The sequence below is a fragment of the Delphinapterus leucas genome, chromosome 13, assembly GCF_059928025.1.
Source record: "Delphinapterus leucas isolate spDelLeu-1000000601 "Yukka" chromosome 13, BTC_Dleu_Yukka2, whole genome shotgun sequence".
NCBI classification, from domain to species: Eukaryota; Metazoa; Chordata; class Mammalia; order Artiodactyla; family Monodontidae; genus Delphinapterus; species Delphinapterus leucas.
Genome location: NC_143141.1, coordinates 5,289,733 through 5,308,939, shown reverse-complemented (window position 1 = coordinate 5,308,939; position 19,207 = coordinate 5,289,733). Strand labels below are relative to the sequence as shown.

The 19,207-nt window shown below is 43.0% G+C and overlaps 1 protein-coding gene across 1 annotated transcript in view; it reads left to right on the top strand.

Moving 5' to 3' along the window:
• The window catches only part of SLC9A4 (solute carrier family 9 member A4), a 58,438-nt gene that overhangs the window by 23,470 nt on the left and 15,761 nt on the right, over positions 1-19,207 (top strand). Inside the window, exons 3-8 of the mRNA XM_022599249.2 lie at positions 6,326-6,585; positions 7,828-8,045; positions 10,864-11,066; positions 11,632-11,718; positions 15,786-15,856; positions 18,441-18,602. Coding sequence (XP_022454957.2) covers positions 6,326-6,585; positions 7,828-8,045; positions 10,864-11,066; positions 11,632-11,718; positions 15,786-15,856; positions 18,441-18,602 — 1,001 coding nt within the window. The remainder of the gene's footprint in view (positions 1-6,325; positions 6,586-7,827; positions 8,046-10,863; positions 11,067-11,631; positions 11,719-15,785; positions 15,857-18,440; positions 18,603-19,207) is intronic.

Sequence of the window (19,207 nt, the reverse complement as noted above, 5' to 3'; positions counted from 1 at the left end):
CACTGATCCCTGTAACAACAACTGCTGAGTTGAAGAAGCCAAACACAAAAGGGTCTGTACTTTATTATTCAATTTATATAAATAAAAATTAATCTATGGTGACAACAGTAGAACGGTGGTTTCCTGGTGTCAGGGTTGGAGGGAGGGATGGACTTTTAAAAAGGAATGAAGAACCTTTCTGGGTTTGTGGAATTGTTCTAGATCTTGACTGTGGTTATCTTACGGGTGTATACAGTGGCCAGAGTTCATTTGTTTTAGATGCGGCTTACCATATGTAAATCATTCCTCAATAAAATTGATCAAGAAAAATATATCAGCACATTTGAAATCGACTCTCCACCTCTGCTAAGGCTTGGGTGGTGGGCTGCTGTCCTTGGTCATCATTCTGTGTGTTGAAAGGGCTTTGCAAACTTTTACAGTGGTATCCATAAAGGGTTACCAGTACTATGATCTTGGGAGGTTGGTGAGCTTGTTAAAAGTAACAGGAAAGGGCCATTTTCTGAGACTTCTCTGAACTGTTTTTTGTTTTTTTTGTTTTTTTTTTACAGCATCACGTCTGACACCAAATGTGTGCGTGTTTTTTCCCATACCAACTAGTTCTCCAACTCTCCAGTTACCAACTTGGTGTCTTACAATTTAATTCAGTTCTGACACTAACCACACAGAATTAGCACAAACCCCAAAACCCCACAGGCTTAAGGGCTCAGTCCCATAAGACTCCCCAGCTTCAGGCACCAGTTCCGAGACTGGACCTCTCACATGTCTGACTGACTGGTTGTAAAATTGGGGGTTCTCACAACCCCTCCTCAGGTTTGACAGTTTGCTAGAGCAGCTCACAGAACTCAGAAAACCCGTTTACTTTCTATGGCCCGTTTCTTGGGAAAGATGCAACTCAGGAAGAGCCGAATGAAAGGGATGCATAGGGTGAGGTAGGTGGGAAGGGGTGCAGAGCTTCCGTGTCCTTGCCAGGGGCACCACCCTCCTAGCACCAACCTGGAAGCGTTCTGAACCCCGTTGGGTAGGTTTTCATGGAGGTTCTATTACGTAGACATGACCGATTAATTTATTAGCCACTGATTTTTTTTTAACTTTTTATTTTATATTAGAATATAGCGGATTAACAATGTTGTGGAAGTTTCAGGTGCACAGCAAAGGGACTCAGCCATACCTATGCATGTATCCATTGTCCCCCGTGGCCACTGTTTATTGAAGTCAAGCTCCAGCCCTTCTCCCCTTCCTGGAGGTTAGGGGATGGGGATGAAAGTTACAACCCTTTACTCACTTGGCTGGTTCCTATGGCAACCAGTCCCCCTCCTTGGGGCGGGGTGTGGGTGGGATGAAACCCAGGCAAGAGTCACCTCATTAGCATAAACTCAGGAGTGGTTGGAGGGGGCTCCTTACAAATAACAAAGATGCTCCTCTCATCCGTACCACTTAGGGAATTACAAGATTTTTAGGACCTCTGTGCCGGCTACTGGGGACAAAGACAAAATATATATTTCTTACTATGTCCCAATATTGCTCCTCCCCACGGAGTGAAGAGGGTAAATCTAATCTTGTTTTCCCTTAGTGCCAAGGACGTGTTTGAGCTTCAGCATCGGCTGAGTTTTTCCTTTCAATATGTAAAAAATACACACACATGATTGATTTGAAAGAAGTCCAAAGAAAATCTTTCACAACCGTAATGACATCCAGAGCTGTATAATTTGAAAGATAAGAATTGTTTTTCATGCAGTCATATAGATTGTGTCTGTAAATGTAGTCTTCTTAATTATATGTACTACTTTAGCTTCTGAAACTGCCATGGCCTCTTCCTGGCAGGGTGCACTGGTGTCCGGGGACAGGGCTGGCCCCGTTGACTTTCCCAGGCCCTAGGAACAGACGGGGTAGCTACTTATAATCTGGAGAGCTATGCAAAAGAGTTTTCGTTTGTGGCCTCAACATGCAAATCTTTGAGTCTCAATCATATTCCCTGAGTTTCCTCTGGGTTTGAGAGTCAAATAAACTCCCAGGTCCCAATTTAACTCATTCAAGCTCGTCTTTTTTGAGCCTTGTGCAAGCATCTGGCTCCTTGGAACATGAGCACAGCTCCAAAGGTGCAGCACCCAGGGCTTCTAAGTCCCATATGTGGGTTGCTCCGAGGTCAGGCAGAAGGTGAAATTGAACTAAACAAACTCACTGAGTTGGGATACAACCACTAAACTTCTTTTGGATTTGTTTTGAAACCATAAATCACAATTTTCTTGCAAACACTCAGCCAAGATTTTTCTTAGAACATGGCTTCACTTTGCTTAAATAAACTAGACCCATATTACAGCAGTTTTGTAAAATATGGTTGATACACAATACACAATGTTGTGATACACAATACACAAAGACAGCTAGATATTGTTCAGGCTGTCCATGCGTCAGACACACAGAGGGTGTTAGATGTGCAAGAGATTTATAGGGGACACTCTTGCCAGAGAAAATGAGGATAGAGTTCAGGGAGAAGGGAGAGCAGAGTGACCCCAGGGGAAAGAGAGGGATGGAGGGAAACTGGATGCATTTCTACAAGAGTTTGTCAAGCCCATCCGGAGTCTTCAGGCCAAGAACACCCATCAGAGGAGTCCCGCACCTTCCAGAAATGGACCTGCCTTAGTAACCCTGCCACACTAGGTCTTTGGCTGAGATATTATATTATATATAATATTGTATATATATGTATATATACATATATGTGTGTGTGTGTATATATACACACACACACAATGTTTATAGTGGTTTTCTCGGGAAATAGTAACATTTTTGTATGGTGGGAGGTTCCTTTGTACTTTTATATCTTCCAAAATTTCTGCACTTCAGTATGTGTATTCTTAAATCTGGTTTGAGATTTCGACAAGTCTCTCTCTCTCTCCCTTTTAAAGTAATCCCTTTCCTAATTTCAGAAATTGGCAATGCTCATGGCGCGAGTGCGTGTGTGCGTGCGCGCACGCGCGCGCGTGTGTGTGTCCTTGCTTGGGCCAATTTGCGCCAAGCTTCCTGATTCTTCTTTTTCACCTTCCCCAGATTCTCCTTCTTCCAGAAAATTCACTGGAAACATCTCTTTGGCATAAGAAACAAACCTGTTTATAACCTTCTGTCCACTTTCCCTTACCTAAGTGAGTTTGTAGGTTACTGGCTGATAATTATTGTACACTAAAAATTGGGAACTAATCCAGACACAGAAAAACATGTGTCCTGGGCTCTCCAAAGAAGCATAATGAATCCATTTGGAGGACAAGCCCCAGATTAGGGTCTTATGAAATTCAAAATGAAGTTGTGCCCTGAAAGGATATATAACTAAGATCTTCTAGCCTATTTTACAAGTTAACTGCATTGTAAGGTCATTTTGGCTACAAAAGCCGCATTGGGTTCAATAGAGTCCCTTCCAAAATTTATGTCCACCCAGAACCTCAGGATATGATCTTATTTGGAAACAGTTCTTTGCAGATATAACTAGTTAAGATGAGCTCATTTTGGATTAAGGTGGGCTCTAAATCCAATGACTGTTGTCCTTATAAGAAGGCAATGTGAAGACGCAGGGGTGACATATCCAAGGAAGACTATAGGAAGACAGGAGCAGAGATGGGATTGATGTGTCCAGAAGCCAAGGCATGCTTTCCAGATTGCGTCCCCCCCAGCACCTTCAGAGGAGGCATGATCCCGTCCACCCCTTGATTCTAGACTTCTATCCCCCAGAGCAGTGAGAAAATAAATGTTTGCTGAATTAAGCCACCCAGTTTGTGGTACTTTGTCACAGCAGCCCTAGGGAACTAACATAGAAGGCAATGTGACAAAGCTGCTCTGGAGAGGGGCACGAGGACCGAGAACTCATGAGCAGAGGGGTCACTGCATGCCTTCCTCACGTTCCCTCCCCTCCATCAACAAAGTTCACTAGATGAAGCATCCTAGATGGGGATTGGTAATACCTGAGCTACGCTGAGGACTGGTCCTCTCCGCCTACTCACATTCCAAAGCCAAATGCTGGGCTGGATACGATTCTTCATCTTCATGTGCAAACAGATAGCAAAAAGTGTATAAAGAGTTTCCTTCATGGCTCCAGGTCACCCAAGAGCAGAGATGCTCATCCCCACAGACTAGCTGGTTCTTCTGCTTCTCTCTGTTGACTAGAGAGTGCAAATGAGATGAAGGGGGGGCTTTGTTTTAAACGCACCCTGACAGTTTATGATCATGACCATGAACAAGGTAGCAGCCTAGGGACCATTTGCAAGTGATGGTTCATTGCCAGCCTCTCCGTGGGAAAACATCGATCTTCAATCACAAAGGTAATGTCATGGGAAGTCAGCAGAGGCCATGCACCAAGGGGACCTGGAGGGGCCAGGAGTGGGAAGGGGACCTGGGAAGAAATGGCTGCAGCTGTGTGCAGGTAGCAGACCGTGGCTGAGGGGTCAGCATGAGCACAGGGCAGCTAGCAGTTTGGTAAGCCCTGGGGGTGAAGCCAAAGCAGAATCCAGACGCTGTGAGGGCACCCTGAAGAACAGAGGGGCCGCTAGTGTCTTTGTCAGGAAAGATGAATTGGGGATGGAGAGGGAGTTAGCAGGAGGCAGAGTGTGGGATGACGCCCAGAGGTGAGGGGAGAGCGGAGTGTGAGGGAGGAGAGGGAATGAATGGGACATAGACCTGCCCGTGCTGGAGGGCCCGCAGCACTGCTGCAGTTCTTCAGCGCACAGAATACCATCACGGACATGGTTTCCTGGAGTTTAACTTCTCCCCCTGCTCTGATTTTGTCTTGGTGTAAGCAAAGTTGATAGGTGTGTGCTGTGGTTTAGCAGGACCCTTCAGGGTCTGGGGGTCTCAAAGGTCTTCATGTCCTGCACTGACCTTACTTTACATGTTTATGTGTCTCGCTGTGTGGCAGGCAGCCACTTTTCAGAAGTTCAGTCCAAGTTGTGGGTTGCCAAGTGGCATGAAATAGCAATAAATCGATCCCTGCATCTTCATATGAATGTGGAAATAAACAGAGAAATAGTAGGAAAATGAGGAGTGTGTATCACGCGGACTGGAGTTGTTTGGGGGACTCTAATGAGATACTGTATATGGAAAGCAGGTGGGGTCCAACCAAGAAAGAGAAAGCACACCGTAGGTTAAACAGAGAAATTTTAACATCAAAATTATTAACTATATGGGCTTCCCTGGTGGCGCAGTGGTTAGGAGTCCGCCTGCCGATGCAGGGGACGCGGGTTCGTGCCCCGGTCTGGGAGGATCCCACATGCCGCGGAGGGGCTGGGCCCGTGAGCCATGGCCGCTGAGCCTGCGCGTCCAGAGCCTGTGCTCCGCAACGGGAGAGGCCACAACAGTGAGAGGCCTGCGTACCGCAAAAAAAAAAAAAAAAAAAAAATTATTAACTATAATAAAGGAATAGCTACGAGACATAAGAGAACTTTTTAGGGTACCCTAGGGCTGAGGGATGACTCCCAAAGGAGGACAAACTTGGAAGGGGTTCTGAGCTCCCTGGAGAAGGTGTGGATGGGCCACTGGACAGCAGAGAAGCTGGCTGATTTAGCCAAGCTAGAGCTGGTCTGGACTTGATGGGCGAGCAAGGAGGGCAGACAGGTAGCAGTCTTCTGCAGTCAGTGGCGCTGGGCAGTGGGAGCCTGGGCTCAAGAGGGGCCAGGGGGCCTTCAGAGGAGCAGACTGCATGGCTGGGTTCACAGAGGGAAGCCTGTGGAGGTGCACCCCTGGCCACAGGCATGCTGCACCAGTGCCATGCTGGGGCTTTTTTGTCCTGTGTCAAGAGGTGTGTGGAGAGTTCATCAGTCAGCTGGAGGATGCAGGGTGGCAGAGGGACCACTTACAGGACCTGTGGCCCTGACAGGACCCCCCGGAAGTTCTCACGCACACATGGCTGACTCTCATCCCTCCCACGGAAGTTGCAGGAAGCCCCTACCTCCTGCAATGCCCCTCAGTTGAGCAAGCTTAACATGGTGCTCATTTTAAAGGAGAAATAAAGGAATATCATTGTATATTACCAAGCCTATGTTGGAGGGTGCATCTGGAGCCAGAGGAAATCAATTGATAATGACACAGAGCTTAGTGAAGAGACTGGCACGTAGTAGGTGCTCAGTGATTGAAAGCTGTGAGTGTTATACTTCTTACTTGGAGAAACTGAATAAACTTAAATTATCTGGAAGGCATTTAAATGTTAGGCAGCCGTGTTAATATTTCTTGTTCTGTGATTTTTGTGGTATATTATTTAACTAGACACAAAGTTAAGAATCTGTGTGTAAGCTGTTTCTCATTTCTAATTCATGTTTACTTTTTTTTTCATTTTCTTTTTGTCTAGGTCTTATATAACATCTTAATCGCCTTCACAAAGATGCATAAATTTGAAGACATAGAACCTGTGGACATTTTGGCCGGATGTGCCCGATTCATTATCGTGGGGTGCGGGGGAGTATTTTTCGGCGTCATTTTTGGATTCATTTCTGCGTTTATCACGCGTTTCACTCAGAACATCTCAGCGATTGAACCCCTCATCGTCTTCATGTTCAGCTACTTGTCCTACTTAGTGGCTGAGACGCTCTATCTCTCTGGCATCCTGGCGTGAGTACAAACCAAGGACCAATTCTCATCCAATAAAAGAGAGTTTAGGACCACATCTGGTGGACCAGCCTTTGAGAAAGGCCTGACTCCTAATGCCAATCTTCAAAAGCATTTCAGGATCCAGGTTTTTTGAACTTTTGTAAAATCCAATTCAGGTCCTTTGCCAAACAAATGTTCTCTCCAGCATTTGCTTTTGCTCTGTTCTGGTGATTTTCCTGCATAGCAATTATAAGGTCAATTTATAACTCTCAGAAAAGCTGGTGCAGAGAGGAGCTGGGGGAGGTTCAAGGTTAAAGTCTCACTTCAGTCGTTATTTTTTTTCCTTGAAAAATGCATTATTTTAAAGTTAAAGGGAAGCATGCCGTGAGCTACTATCATTCCTGGGCTCTGCCTTCTCCTATTTCCCTCAAATCACATCAGAGCTCCAGGACTGGTCAGTGTGGAGTGAAACTGGGTAGATGGGATAAGACTAGAAATTCAGATTCTTTTTCCTAATAAAAATATCTTTGAAATGTTTATCCTTGTGTAGATCTTGGAATAAGGCTTCTCAACTTGGCTTATTGTATCTGATCATGTTGCCTTCTTTATGACACCATCCTCGTACCCAGCCGCTTGGGCACAATGTTATTGTATAGATATATTTATCTTAATTAAATACAGTAGTGTAAAGTCTAGGCACTCATCATTTTCCCACCTTAGAAGTGAGCAAACTACTAAGACAAGGCAAAGTCCTTTCTTTCCCATCCAGACTTGCTAAGTGGCTCTAGAACAAAACATTTTAAAGGAAAAATTTCTCATTAAAATTTTGTAGGAAACATTACAACGTGAGGGGGTCTCGCTGAAGTATCCTTTCTAGGTAACTGCACTGGGTTATTTTGGTTTAAGGCAGGTGAAGTAGAGAGTACGAGGTGGGGCTGACAGAGCTCAGGATGGGGGTGGAGGGAGCAAAATAAAAACAGTCCTGCTTCTGGCTCGTGCATGAATTGTGTGCCATTTTGTTGCGGGAAAACCATGTCATGCCCACCTTCTCTACCACACTCAACTTGTGCAAGACCCCTTAGGGAGGAAGAAGAGGACGAAAGAAAATCTCAGGAAAAACCTGCAGCCAGAAAGAGGACTGGAGAAGATGTTCTCTCTGCATAAAAACAGGATTTGTGTCTCTGTGCCATCACCAATAGGGAGGACTTTCCAATGAGGGGCAAGGTCTTGTGGCTTCTCCCTGAGACTCTTTTCCTTTTGCAGAATCACAGCCTGTGCAGTGACCATGAAAAAGTACGTCGAAGAAAACGTGTCCCAGACATCCTACACGACCATCAAGTATTTCATGAAGATGCTGAGCAGCGTCAGCGAGACCCTGATCTTCATGTTCATGGGCGTGTCCACCGTGGGGAAGAACCACGAGTGGAACTGGGCCTTCGTCTGCTTCACCCTGGCCTTCTGCCAGATCTGGAGAGCCATCAGTAAGACACAGCAGGGCCCGAAGAGTCCCACCTGCTTCTTTTTAAATTTTTCTTATTCCTTCCTGCAAGGTTAAAGCATAAGCAGTGGGGTGATGCCAACTGGTTTTACTGGTTAGGGGGGTTTGGGTACCTTGTAGTGACCAGGAATGTTCTCCGTTTGCTTCCTCAATCAGTTCAGAATAATTACTGGCCGATAAGGTTCTGCACTGAAGCAAGGCTGAGGCAGGAGCACTTTTTCTTAATTAAGAGAAAACTCTCACATCTACACATCTAAATATAACTCAGTACATTCATCCCTTGCTCTTCACTTCTTTGCCAGCTTATGAGTTCTTGCACCTTAAATCAGGTATAGGTTATAAACTGCGGGCTTTCTTTTATACTTTTGTTACAGGAAAAGTGAGATCTCACAAACTGTAAGGCAAGTACTGTTAGAAAACCGTAACAGTAATCCTAAATATTAAATCCTAAATCCTAAATATTACAGGTGGTTTTAGTGAAGGGTTGAGTGTGATATATAGAAAACAAAGGAAGTGAATCTCTGTTTTTGAAAAGTGCTTGGTAAAGGCAACTCTACAGTGTAACTGGTGTCACCCCTATAAAATATGCCTAACTTAAAAACACGAGGTGTCTTGACTAATGGCTTCTAATTTAACTTGTATATTTATGTTTCTGGAGCTAGAAAGAACACTCAGTACTGAACTACAAGATATGCTTTACCTTTTGATTAGAAGAGATTATATTTTTAAATGACTTCAACCAATATTTGAAGCATTTTTAATGTGAATTTGACCAGTATTTTCAAGCCAATTGCTCAAAGAGAAATTAGGAGAAATGGCTCAGAATTCATCTTGAACATATCCATTCTAAATTTAGAATGTTTTTTAGGATTTAGGCAAGAATAACAAGAATGTAGAAATATTAAAAATATTCATAAAAATAGCTCTGAATATATGTGCCTATTGGGTCTCCAGGGGAGACAAGAATTAAGGATTCTGTGATATAAATTTATAATCTCACAAGTCCTATCACTGTTACTAACTAGCTACTTGACCTTGGACAGAGAGTTAACTACTCAAAAGCTTCTTCCCCAACCACAAAATGGTGGGTCTGGACACATTTCGTAGGTCCCTTTCAGTTCTAATACTGTAGGGATCTACAGGAGAGTAGGGTTAATGTCAAGAGGAGTACCACCTCAGAGCTTCTGCCCAGCCAACAAGCATAGAAACCAGCTGGGAGATTAATGTTGGGGAGACCTCATGATGCTTCACCCTTGGTGACCAGCCACCCAGCTCCTTCATTTTCCATCTGAGGGAAATGATGTAACAGTTCCCAGGAGAATGACTTGGCCACGTCACAGCGAGGGACAGAGCCAGGTGTCGGAGTCCAGCTCTCCCACTTCTGCCTGACTCATCGTAGCTAAGAATAGTTCACACTCATGAAGGCTTATAACATAGAAGGTCGTGCTTTATGTTATTCATAGATATTAAATTATTAAACCTTACGTCCACCTTCTGGTGTAAGTACTCAGTACCTCCAGAAAGCAGATGAGAAGAATGCGTACGTGAAAAGATTGACTTTTGCCCAAGGTCATAGGACTAGCCCGTGGAGGAGCCGAGACAAACAAAACAAAATGAGAAAAATTAAATTTTACTGTCTCCTGCACTGTCAGTGTCTCTACTATCAGAGGATGCTAGGAAAGAATAACAAGAATGTAGAAATATTAAAAATATTCATAGAAGTAACTCTGAATATATGTGCCTGTTGGGTCTTCAGGAGAGAAAAGAATTAAGGGTACTCTGGTATAAATTTATAATGTCACATCAAGTCCTATCACTGTTACTAACTAGCTATTTGACCTTGGACAGAGAGTTAACTACTCAAAAGCTTCTTCCCCAACCACAAAACAGTGGGTGTGGACAAATTTGTTAGGTCCCTTTCAGTTCTAGTACTGTGGGGATCTACAGGGCAGTAGAGTTAATGTCAGTGATGCTTGCTGTGATGTCTGTGCGATTAGAAACCACATGAGGATACCGAGAGGTTTACTGTTCTCCAGGGAAACCTCTGCTTTGATGAGTCAGAGCATCAGTGAAGGGACCTTTCTCACTAGGAACCACTGCATGGGTGGCAGCTCAGCCACATGGGGATGAAAAACCAATGTGGTAGAAAACACCTCTGTGTTTTCAGCAAGCTCTCCTGCCCTCCACCTTCCACTTACTGACAGTAAGAAGCCCCCCCTTGGACCCCTTGCCAACCTCCTTTCTTTTTTGCATTGAGCCTCAAGAAGAACCAAACCAACCACAAAAGATCTGCTCACCTGCACAGACCCCAGGCACTGCGAGGGCTAATCTCACCTTCACAATCACACACCTCCTCTGCTGACCCAGTGAGAGCATGAGCTGATAAAAATGCTTCTACCCTCCAAGTGATACCCTTGCTTTTCTTAGTTTTGAAAGGCTGAGCAAAATTTATAAAATAGATTAGAAAGTATATACCATTTCTTATATCAAAAGTATCAAGATTTATTACTTTAAATACACACACACACGCACACACACACATGCACGCACGCGTGCGCGCACAGAGGCAGTCATGCTGGGAAACTACCAGAGAACACTTCTGACTTGAGGCACTGCAGTCTCACAACTGCCCAAGAAGTAAAAAGTTTTGTAAGCTGTTCTGTTTGGGACAGACTGCCATGGGTGCGATGGAATTAGGTTGCCTTGTTTTGTGGGCACATGCACATGACTTGGGTTCACTAACGCTGCTGTGTCTCCTCATTCGTGACCCTCTGCTCTAATACGTATTTCCCCCCTTCTAGGCGTGTTTGCTCTCTTCTATATCAGTAACCAGTTTCGGACTTTCCCCTTCTCCATCAAGGACCAGTGCATAATTTTCTACAGTGGTGTCCGAGGAGCTGGAAGTTTTTCACTTGCATTTTTGCTTCCTCTATCTCTTTTTCCTAGGAAGAAAATGTTTGTCACTGCTACTCTAGTAGTTATATATTTTACTGTATTTATTCAGGTTGGTAGATTTCTTTCATATTTGAAATAAGTCGATTCTTCTCAGGATTGTGTATTAAATTAGTAAAATACCAAGAAAGGGACACTTTATCTGATTTTCAGACAAGTGTCCAAACTAAATTCCCAAATATTTCTAGATCATGTTTTTGGTCATCCTGTAACCTCGACATTTTGTGACCTTTTAATTGATAAAACATATCAATCAAAATATCCCTTTGTACAGGTGAATGATAGCTCGCCTGATGTCTATTGCTGAAAATGAGATAACAATTGGTACTAAATAGTTTTTATTATAGCTGGTATTAGCTCTCAGCAAACTAATGGGAGGTTATTTTAAGGAATGAAACGAAATCCCTGCTTTAAATTATAGACATCAGGCCTGTTTTTATTGCAGAGTGTAAAGGTATTAAGTAAGAACTAAAGTAAACACTGGAGCATTTATCCAGGAGAAACTAGTACAAAACAAAGACATTAAAATTGGAAGTTCTAAATTTGCAATAGATTTGCTCTCTATCCTGACAGTCTTCACTACAACAAAATGCTTTATTTTGTGGTTTATGATCTAGGGAATCACAATTGGCCCTCTGGTCAGGTACCTGGATGTTAGAAAGACCAATAAAAAAGAATCCATCAACGAAGAGCTTCATACCCGTGTAAGTTATCTCTTGGTCATAATTAATAAGTTGATAAGACATTCCCTCTTTGTCACCTATGGGAGTGATTTAGAACTTTGATGAGGTGTGTATATGTCACTAGACATGGCCTCTTTCCTCTCCAGCTCCACCAACAGTGACTGTACTAGTTCCCTAGGGCTGCTGTAGGAAATTATCGTAGACTTAGTAGCTTACATCTTACAGTTATTATCTTACAGTTCTGGAAGTCAGAAGTTCACAATGGGTTTCACCGGGATAAAATCAAGATGTAGCAGGGCTGCATTTCTTTCTGGGTGTTCTAGGAAAGGGTCTGTTTTCTTGCCTCTTCCAGCTTCTAGAGGTTCTTGGCATTCCTCGGCTTTTGGACCCGTCCTGTTTTCAGAGCCAACAATGACCAGTCAGGGCTTTCTCATGCTGCATCACTCTGATACTGCCTTCCTGTTCCACATTAAAGATCTTTATGGTTATACTGGGCCTATGTGGGTAAATTAGGGTATTCTCTCTATCATAAGGTCAGCTGAATAGCAAGCCTAAATTCATCTGCTATCCTAATTCCTCTTTGAATAAAAACTAACATGCTTGCAGGCCCTGGGGATTAGGACCCTGGACGTCTTTGGGGACCATACATTCTGCCTATCGCATCTGTCCTTTGCCCTTCAAAGACTCATGTCTGTTCCACATGCAAAATACATTAACCGATCCCAACATCTCAAAAACCTCAATCCACTATAGAATGAACTCAGAGACCAAAAATCTCACCTACATCTTGTGAGTTCAAAAGACCCAACTCTCAGCATCTCAACCATCTAAATCAAGGATGGGTGAGGCTCTGGGTATAATCCGTCCTGAGACACAGTTCCTCTTCACTCTGAACCTGTGAAACTCAAGAAACAAGTCATCTTCTCCCAAAACGCACTGGTAGGACAGTCGTCAGATAACGGCTATAGATATTCCCTTTCCAAAAGGGGGAAATATGGAAGGAAAAAAGGAGTCATCTACCCCAAGCAAATTTCCAACTCTGCCTGGGTTTCCAGTCCTGGTTTCCAGTCCTGGGAACAATCTTCTATGATTCTTTGCTCCACCTTCTGTGTTCTCCCCTCCACCCACTGAGTCATAGTTCTTTTTTCATGAACAGTAGCAGGTGTTTGTGACTTATTAGTTTTGTTTTGTTTTGTAATTTTTATTGGAGTATAGTTGATTTACAATGTTGTGTTAGGTCCAGGTGTACAGCAAAGTGAATCAGTTATATGTATACATATACATCAGTTATGTGTATACATATATGTACACACATATACATGTGTGTATGTGTATACATATGTGTACATATATGTGTGTGCACATATACATACATGTATACATATATCCACTCTGTTTTAGCTTCTTTTCCCATATAGGCCATTATAGGCCATTACAGAGTACCGAGTACAGAGTACCCTGTGCTATACAGTAGGTCCTTACTAGCTATTTATTTTATGTATAGTAGTGTGTATATGTCAGTCTCATTCTCCCAATATATCCCTGTCCCGCTTGCCCCCTGGTAACCATAAGTATGTTTTCTACATCTGTAACTCTAGTGGCTTATTAGTTTGTTCAGCCTGCTTCTTGCCTGTAAAATGTGGGGCCCAGTAGCTTTCTTTCATTTCATCTTCTCTCTCTCCCTTTTGGGTCCAAGCTAGCATTGTTTCTGTCAGGGTTCAACAAGGGGGGAAGAACTAGTAGGAGATATATATTAAGAGCTTTGTTGTAAGGAATTGGCTCACCTACTATGGGTGCTGGGTAGACAGATCCAAAATCTGTAGGACAGGCCATCAGGAAGGGTGGACTGGAACTCTCAGGCAAAAGCAAGTGGAATTTTCTTCTGCTTTATTCTTCAGGCCTTTCGAATGATCACATCAGACCCACCCAGATTATCTAGGATAATATCCCTTACTTAAAGGCAACTGATCAGTGACCTTTAATCCTATCTACCAAATACTTCCACAGCAACATCTCAGTGGGTATTAATAATAACAGGGGAGTAGCCTAGCCAAGTTGACACCTCAGAAAACTATCATGATGAATAATGTTCAGGGTTGCCTGACTTGCTTCTAAAATTATTGTTCTAAAAAAGAAAGAAAGAAAGGAAGGAAGGAAGGAAGGAAGGAAGGAAGGAAGAAAGAAAGAAAGAAAGAAAGAAAGAAAGAAAGAAAGAAAGAAAGAAAGAAAGAAAGAAAGAAATCATTATTCTAATGGAACATGGGATTTTCTGCTCTTCCTGAACTTATAATAAAGAAGGGGTAATAGCTTCCAGTTCAGCAGACATGGCCTAGTGGCAGTTTTGGTGAAAACTCTGATAAAAGTGAAAATGAAGTCGATCATGGTCTCTGTTTGTTTTAAGTTTTAAGTCCGACACAGTATTGAAGGGATGGCGTTTCATGTGGCTACAGGAAATAGAAATGAGAACTAATGTATGGAAAACACAGGGTGAGAGGCTTCAGCTCTGTTAATGAAGAGTGTTTGGACAGTTGCTTGTATGGCTCACCCAAAGGTGAAGTGGATGTGTGCAAGCAATAACCGGAAACACTTGGCATAGTTGCTGTACAAGAGATTCAGGCTTGGAGGGGATGATTGACCCACATAATTTGGAGGTTTCTTTCATGCCTGAAAGTCCATAACTTTAATGCTGGAGAAACTGATGAAGTCTTTCAAAATCAGACCTGAATTTCATGGCCAAAGTCACCTAAGGAAATAAAGTAATTTTAATTCCAGGAAACGCAAATGAAAAATTTTCAAGGCCATTTGAAACTATTCAACAGATGGGGATAGGGAGTGAGCATTTTATAATCAGTAGTGCTTTAACCCGATTGAAGATTTTTGTCTCTATCTTCATCTCCTCTGTTCATTATTTTAAGAAATTAGATATATACCTAAGACAATAGAACTTGAATATTTCACCCCTTTCTTATTTTTCTTTTTCTCAAAAAAAGGTATAATTATTGGTAGAGAGTACATAATTATTTCAGAATTAATTTAGTATTTTAATTTATTTTGCAAAAAAAATTTAGAAGCCATGTTAAACTTCAATGATTACAAATTTAAATTATTTGTAAAGTAATAAATTATGAAGAGACTGTGTTTTTTCCTAAATTCCTATAAACAATTTGGATAAGGCAAATGTAGTATAATTGGCTTGGATGGTGAGATGTAAATACTGAGACAAAATGATCAGATAAAAACTGAGGCGTTGGGGCTTCCCTGGTGGCGCAGTGGTTGGGAGTCTGCCTGCCGATGCAGGGGACACGGGTTCGTGCCCCGGTCCGGGAAGATCCCACATGCCGCGGAGAGGCTGGGTCCGTGAGCCATGGCCGCTGAGCCTGCGGGTCCGGAGCCTGTGCTCTGCAGCAGGAGAGGCCACAGCAGTGAGAGGCCCGAGTACTGCAAAAAAAAAAAAAAAAGTGAGGCGTGGGAATTCCCTGGTGATCCAGTGGTTAGGACTCTGTGCTTTCGCTGCTGAGGGCACAGGTTCAGTCCCTGGTGGGGGAACTAAGGTCCCACAAGCCATGTGGCACGGCCCAAAATAAAAAGAAAAAACAAACAAAGCAAAACAAAAACTGAGGCATATAGATAAATTTTGTTGTTATATGTTGCTATTATAATAGAATACCTGTAGAATTATATTTTCAGGAGTCGTATAAATTGGATACTGGCATATTCTTTTCTTTCTCAATGAAATTAAAAGAATTAAAAGTTAATTATTAGGCTTTATACCCATTTGATTTCAGTAATGAGAAATCTCCTAGATCATTCTAGAAAAATAGTATTCAAAGCAAAGCAGGTACCTTGTTTTCATTGCAAGTTATGTGCTTTATTAAAGAAATTATCTACAGAGGCTTTGTATCACGAAACTAAGTGGTGTTACTGGGAAAGGCATTATAAGCGTCAGTTACATGAACAGTGATAGAAAAGAGGGTATGCTCCTGGAAAGTAAAGCCCCCTTTGTTTTCCAAGCTGTATTAACCCTCCTTGGTGTCTTGTAGGGCTGACGTTTCATCAGCAAAATCACTTTCCTGTGTTTGGTTTGTCAGCTGATGGATCACTTGAAGGCTGGAATTGAAGATGTGTGTGGGCAGTGGAGCCACTACCAAGTGAGAGACAAGTAAGGAGGCAGAGGTTTCACCACCGAGGAGGGATATATGTGACATGCGGAACCTCAGAAGGTTCCACTGGAAACTAGGTAGATGGGATAAGATAAAAGTAGAAGGAATCCTGAGGAAGGTGGCCAGGAAGATAAAGGGCCTGGGAGCCATGCCATACAGGAAGCAGGCAGAAGTCCTGGGAAATGGAGAGCTACCAGGTGGAGGAAGCAGTGAACTTGGGCTTGGTTGCTTTAGAGGAAACTTGTACAACTGACAGGTGGAAATTAGAGACGCCAGATTTAAGTTTAAAACAAGGACAAGTTTCCCAGTGATACGAGAAGCACAACCAGGGAATGACAGGCTTCAAGAGGCTGCAAAGGAGGGTTGGCGAGTCATCAGGGATCCTAGGGAAGAGATTCCTCCATCGTGGGGGAGGCTCTTCCCGCATAACAATTCTGTAAGGATGCCAGGGGCCCTCCTCTCCACCACATCTCACATTTCAGAACTCATCCTCTTCTGGGTTTAGTCTACAGCCATATTTCTTAATGACGTGGCCCTGAGGAGCGTTTACTGAGGATGAGGAAGACGAGAGTTTTCAAGTTTTACACTGCTGTTTGGAGGATGTTGGCGTTAGCAGTAGTTCAATTAACCAAATGGTAGACATTTCCAACATATTGATGTTGGTGATGCCAAGAGAGACTAGATCTTAAAAATTCAGGCTCTTGCAGGGTGGTGGCACAGAAACTGAGAGCTTTTGAGTGGGATTTTTTTTTTAAGATTATTTGATGTGGACCATTTTTTAAAGTCTTCATTGAATTTGTTACAATATTGCTTCTGTTTTATGTTTTGGTTTTTTGGCTAAGATCATGTGGGATCTTAGCTCCCCGACCAGGGATCAAACCTGTACCTCCTGCATTAGAAGGTGAAGTCTTAACCACTGGACCACCAGAGAAGTCTCCTGAGTGGGATTTTTTTTTATGAGGTAGAAAGAAGCATTGTTTTAGCGGTCCTTACAGTGTAAAAATAGAATTTAAATTCTGTGACTATCCACCGATCTAGAATTTAGGCCATGGATTTTTTTTTAAGTTCAAATGCCATAGTTATTCCAACGAAGCATTATTAAATATTCTTCCATTTAGCCGAATCTATACCTAACTTTCTAAACTGTGTCAAGAGCAGTAAGACACCCTCACTGTGTTCTAGGTCTTCACAATGTAGTACGTGTGGTCCTGGGGGTGGGGTGGGGGAGAAGAGAAAGAGCCTGAACAAATGATTATGGTCAATATGGCGCATGTTATAACAGAGGCAAATGCATAGAACTATAGCAATACAGAAATGGGAGTGGGTTTGGAAAATAAATGAGTTCTCCAGGCCAAGAAGAATGGAAAGCCTGCCAAGCAGCCACAGTAGCAGCAGTGTACTTCCATCTGCAAAGGCAAGGGAGAGCATGTCATGGTTTGGATATGGGAGAGTGACAAGTTGAGAAAAAGGTGAGAAAAAAGGAGGACATGACTGGAAAGACAGGGACACACTTTTATGGTACAGAGCTAAGGAGCTCTCTACAGCCATTAACACTATAAAGTTCTATTTGACCTTTAAAACTCATACCAAAAGGCTATTAAGGGCTTCCCTGGTGGCGCAGTGGTTGAGAGTCCACCTGCCGATGCAGGGGACACGGGTTCGTGCCCCGGTCCGGGAAGATCCCACATGCCGCGGAGCGCCTGGGCCCGTGAGCCATGGCCGCTAAGCCAGCGCGTCTGGAGCCTGTGCTCCGCAACGGGAGAGGCCACAACAGTGAGAGGCCCGCGTGCCGCGAAAAAAAAAAAAAGGCTATTAAATAAGAGAGTGGCATGGCCATACTTGACTTTTGGAAGGCAAACTACAACAGCCATATGGAAGCTGGATTAGAAAGAGAGGAATTATCTTTCACATGATCTCCTTAACTCTCCTGTGTTATCACTATTCGTCTCATTTTATTTAATTTATTTATTTTAAACTTATTTATTTATTTACTTTTGGCTGCATCGGGTCTTAGTTGCAGCACGCGGGATCTTTCGCTGCAGCACGGGCTTCTATCTAGTTGTGGTGTGCGGGCTTCTCTCTAGTTGTAGCATGTGGATTTTCTCTCTCTAGTTGTGGCGTGTGGGTTCCAGAGCGCCTTGGCTCTGTAGTTTGCGGCACGCAGGCTCGGTAGTTGTGGCCCGCGGGCTTAGTTGACCCGCGGCACGTGGGAAGTTAGTTCCCTGACCAGGGATCAGACCCATGTCTCCTGCATTGGAAGGCGGATTCTTTACCACTGGACCACCAGGGAAGCCCCTAGTCTCATTTTAAAGATGAGCAACCCTGATTACAGCTTGTCCCTTCCTTTTGCTTGGTTGATTTTCAATGTATTCAGGTCCCTAGGCCATTCTTTCTTTATTTTAAAAAATGTATAAATGCTATGATTATTTTTTTTAAAAATGTGTTCAAAGTCACATGTGTTCCAGGCACTGTCGTGGTGTTTTTCAGAATAAAGTTAAGTGTAGTTTGTTTCTAGTAAAAGTATATACTTACATAACACATACAGAGATTGAAGATTTCCAAACTGTTGGTTTCTGTTTTTAGGTTTAAGAAGTTTGATCATAAGTATTTACGGAAAATCCTAATCCGAGAGAACCTGCCAAAATCGAGCATTGTTTCTTTGTACAAGAAGCTGGAAATGAAACAAGCTATTGAGATGGCAGAGACCGGGATACTAAGTTCTACAGCCTTTTCCATGCCCCATCAGTAAGTGACATCTGCCCTCGATCTAGACTTTCAATGTCAGAATTACAAGGGGCACTAACTCATTGTTCCATTTAAAGGTACTATTAGGAGTGAAGAGGCAGAGATATGACAAAGGAAAAATGGAAGAAATAAGATCTAAGTCTTGGCATCTTATAGCTTGGTCCATGCTCGATCCGTTTCACCTAGTTTCTGAAAATTACTTTCTAGCAAAAAGATGAGAGTTTTTTGACATCTTTCTTTGGGAGGGCGAGGCAAATGAATTTATAGAAGATCTTTAGCATATGTTACAAGTCTTCCTGTTCAGACATGTCTACCCTCTAACCCGTGCTCATTTGCTTCTGCTAATCTTGCTGTTGTCTTTGTCCCATAAGTCATCTCTCTTCCTGTCTTCCATGAGGAGAGACCAGGTCGGCATCCTAGGATGCTAACTTGGATTTGGGCATGAGTGGTATAGGAGCAAGAGGTGTGGCAATTGGTGAGATACTTAAAGAGAAGGCCGTGTTTGTAATTGTGTCTCAGGCAAAGATCTGTGTGCAGTTGGGAGAATGCCGCGTCTGTGTGAGACCAGCTGTGAACAGGAGCAAGGAGGGAACTGGCTACCAGTG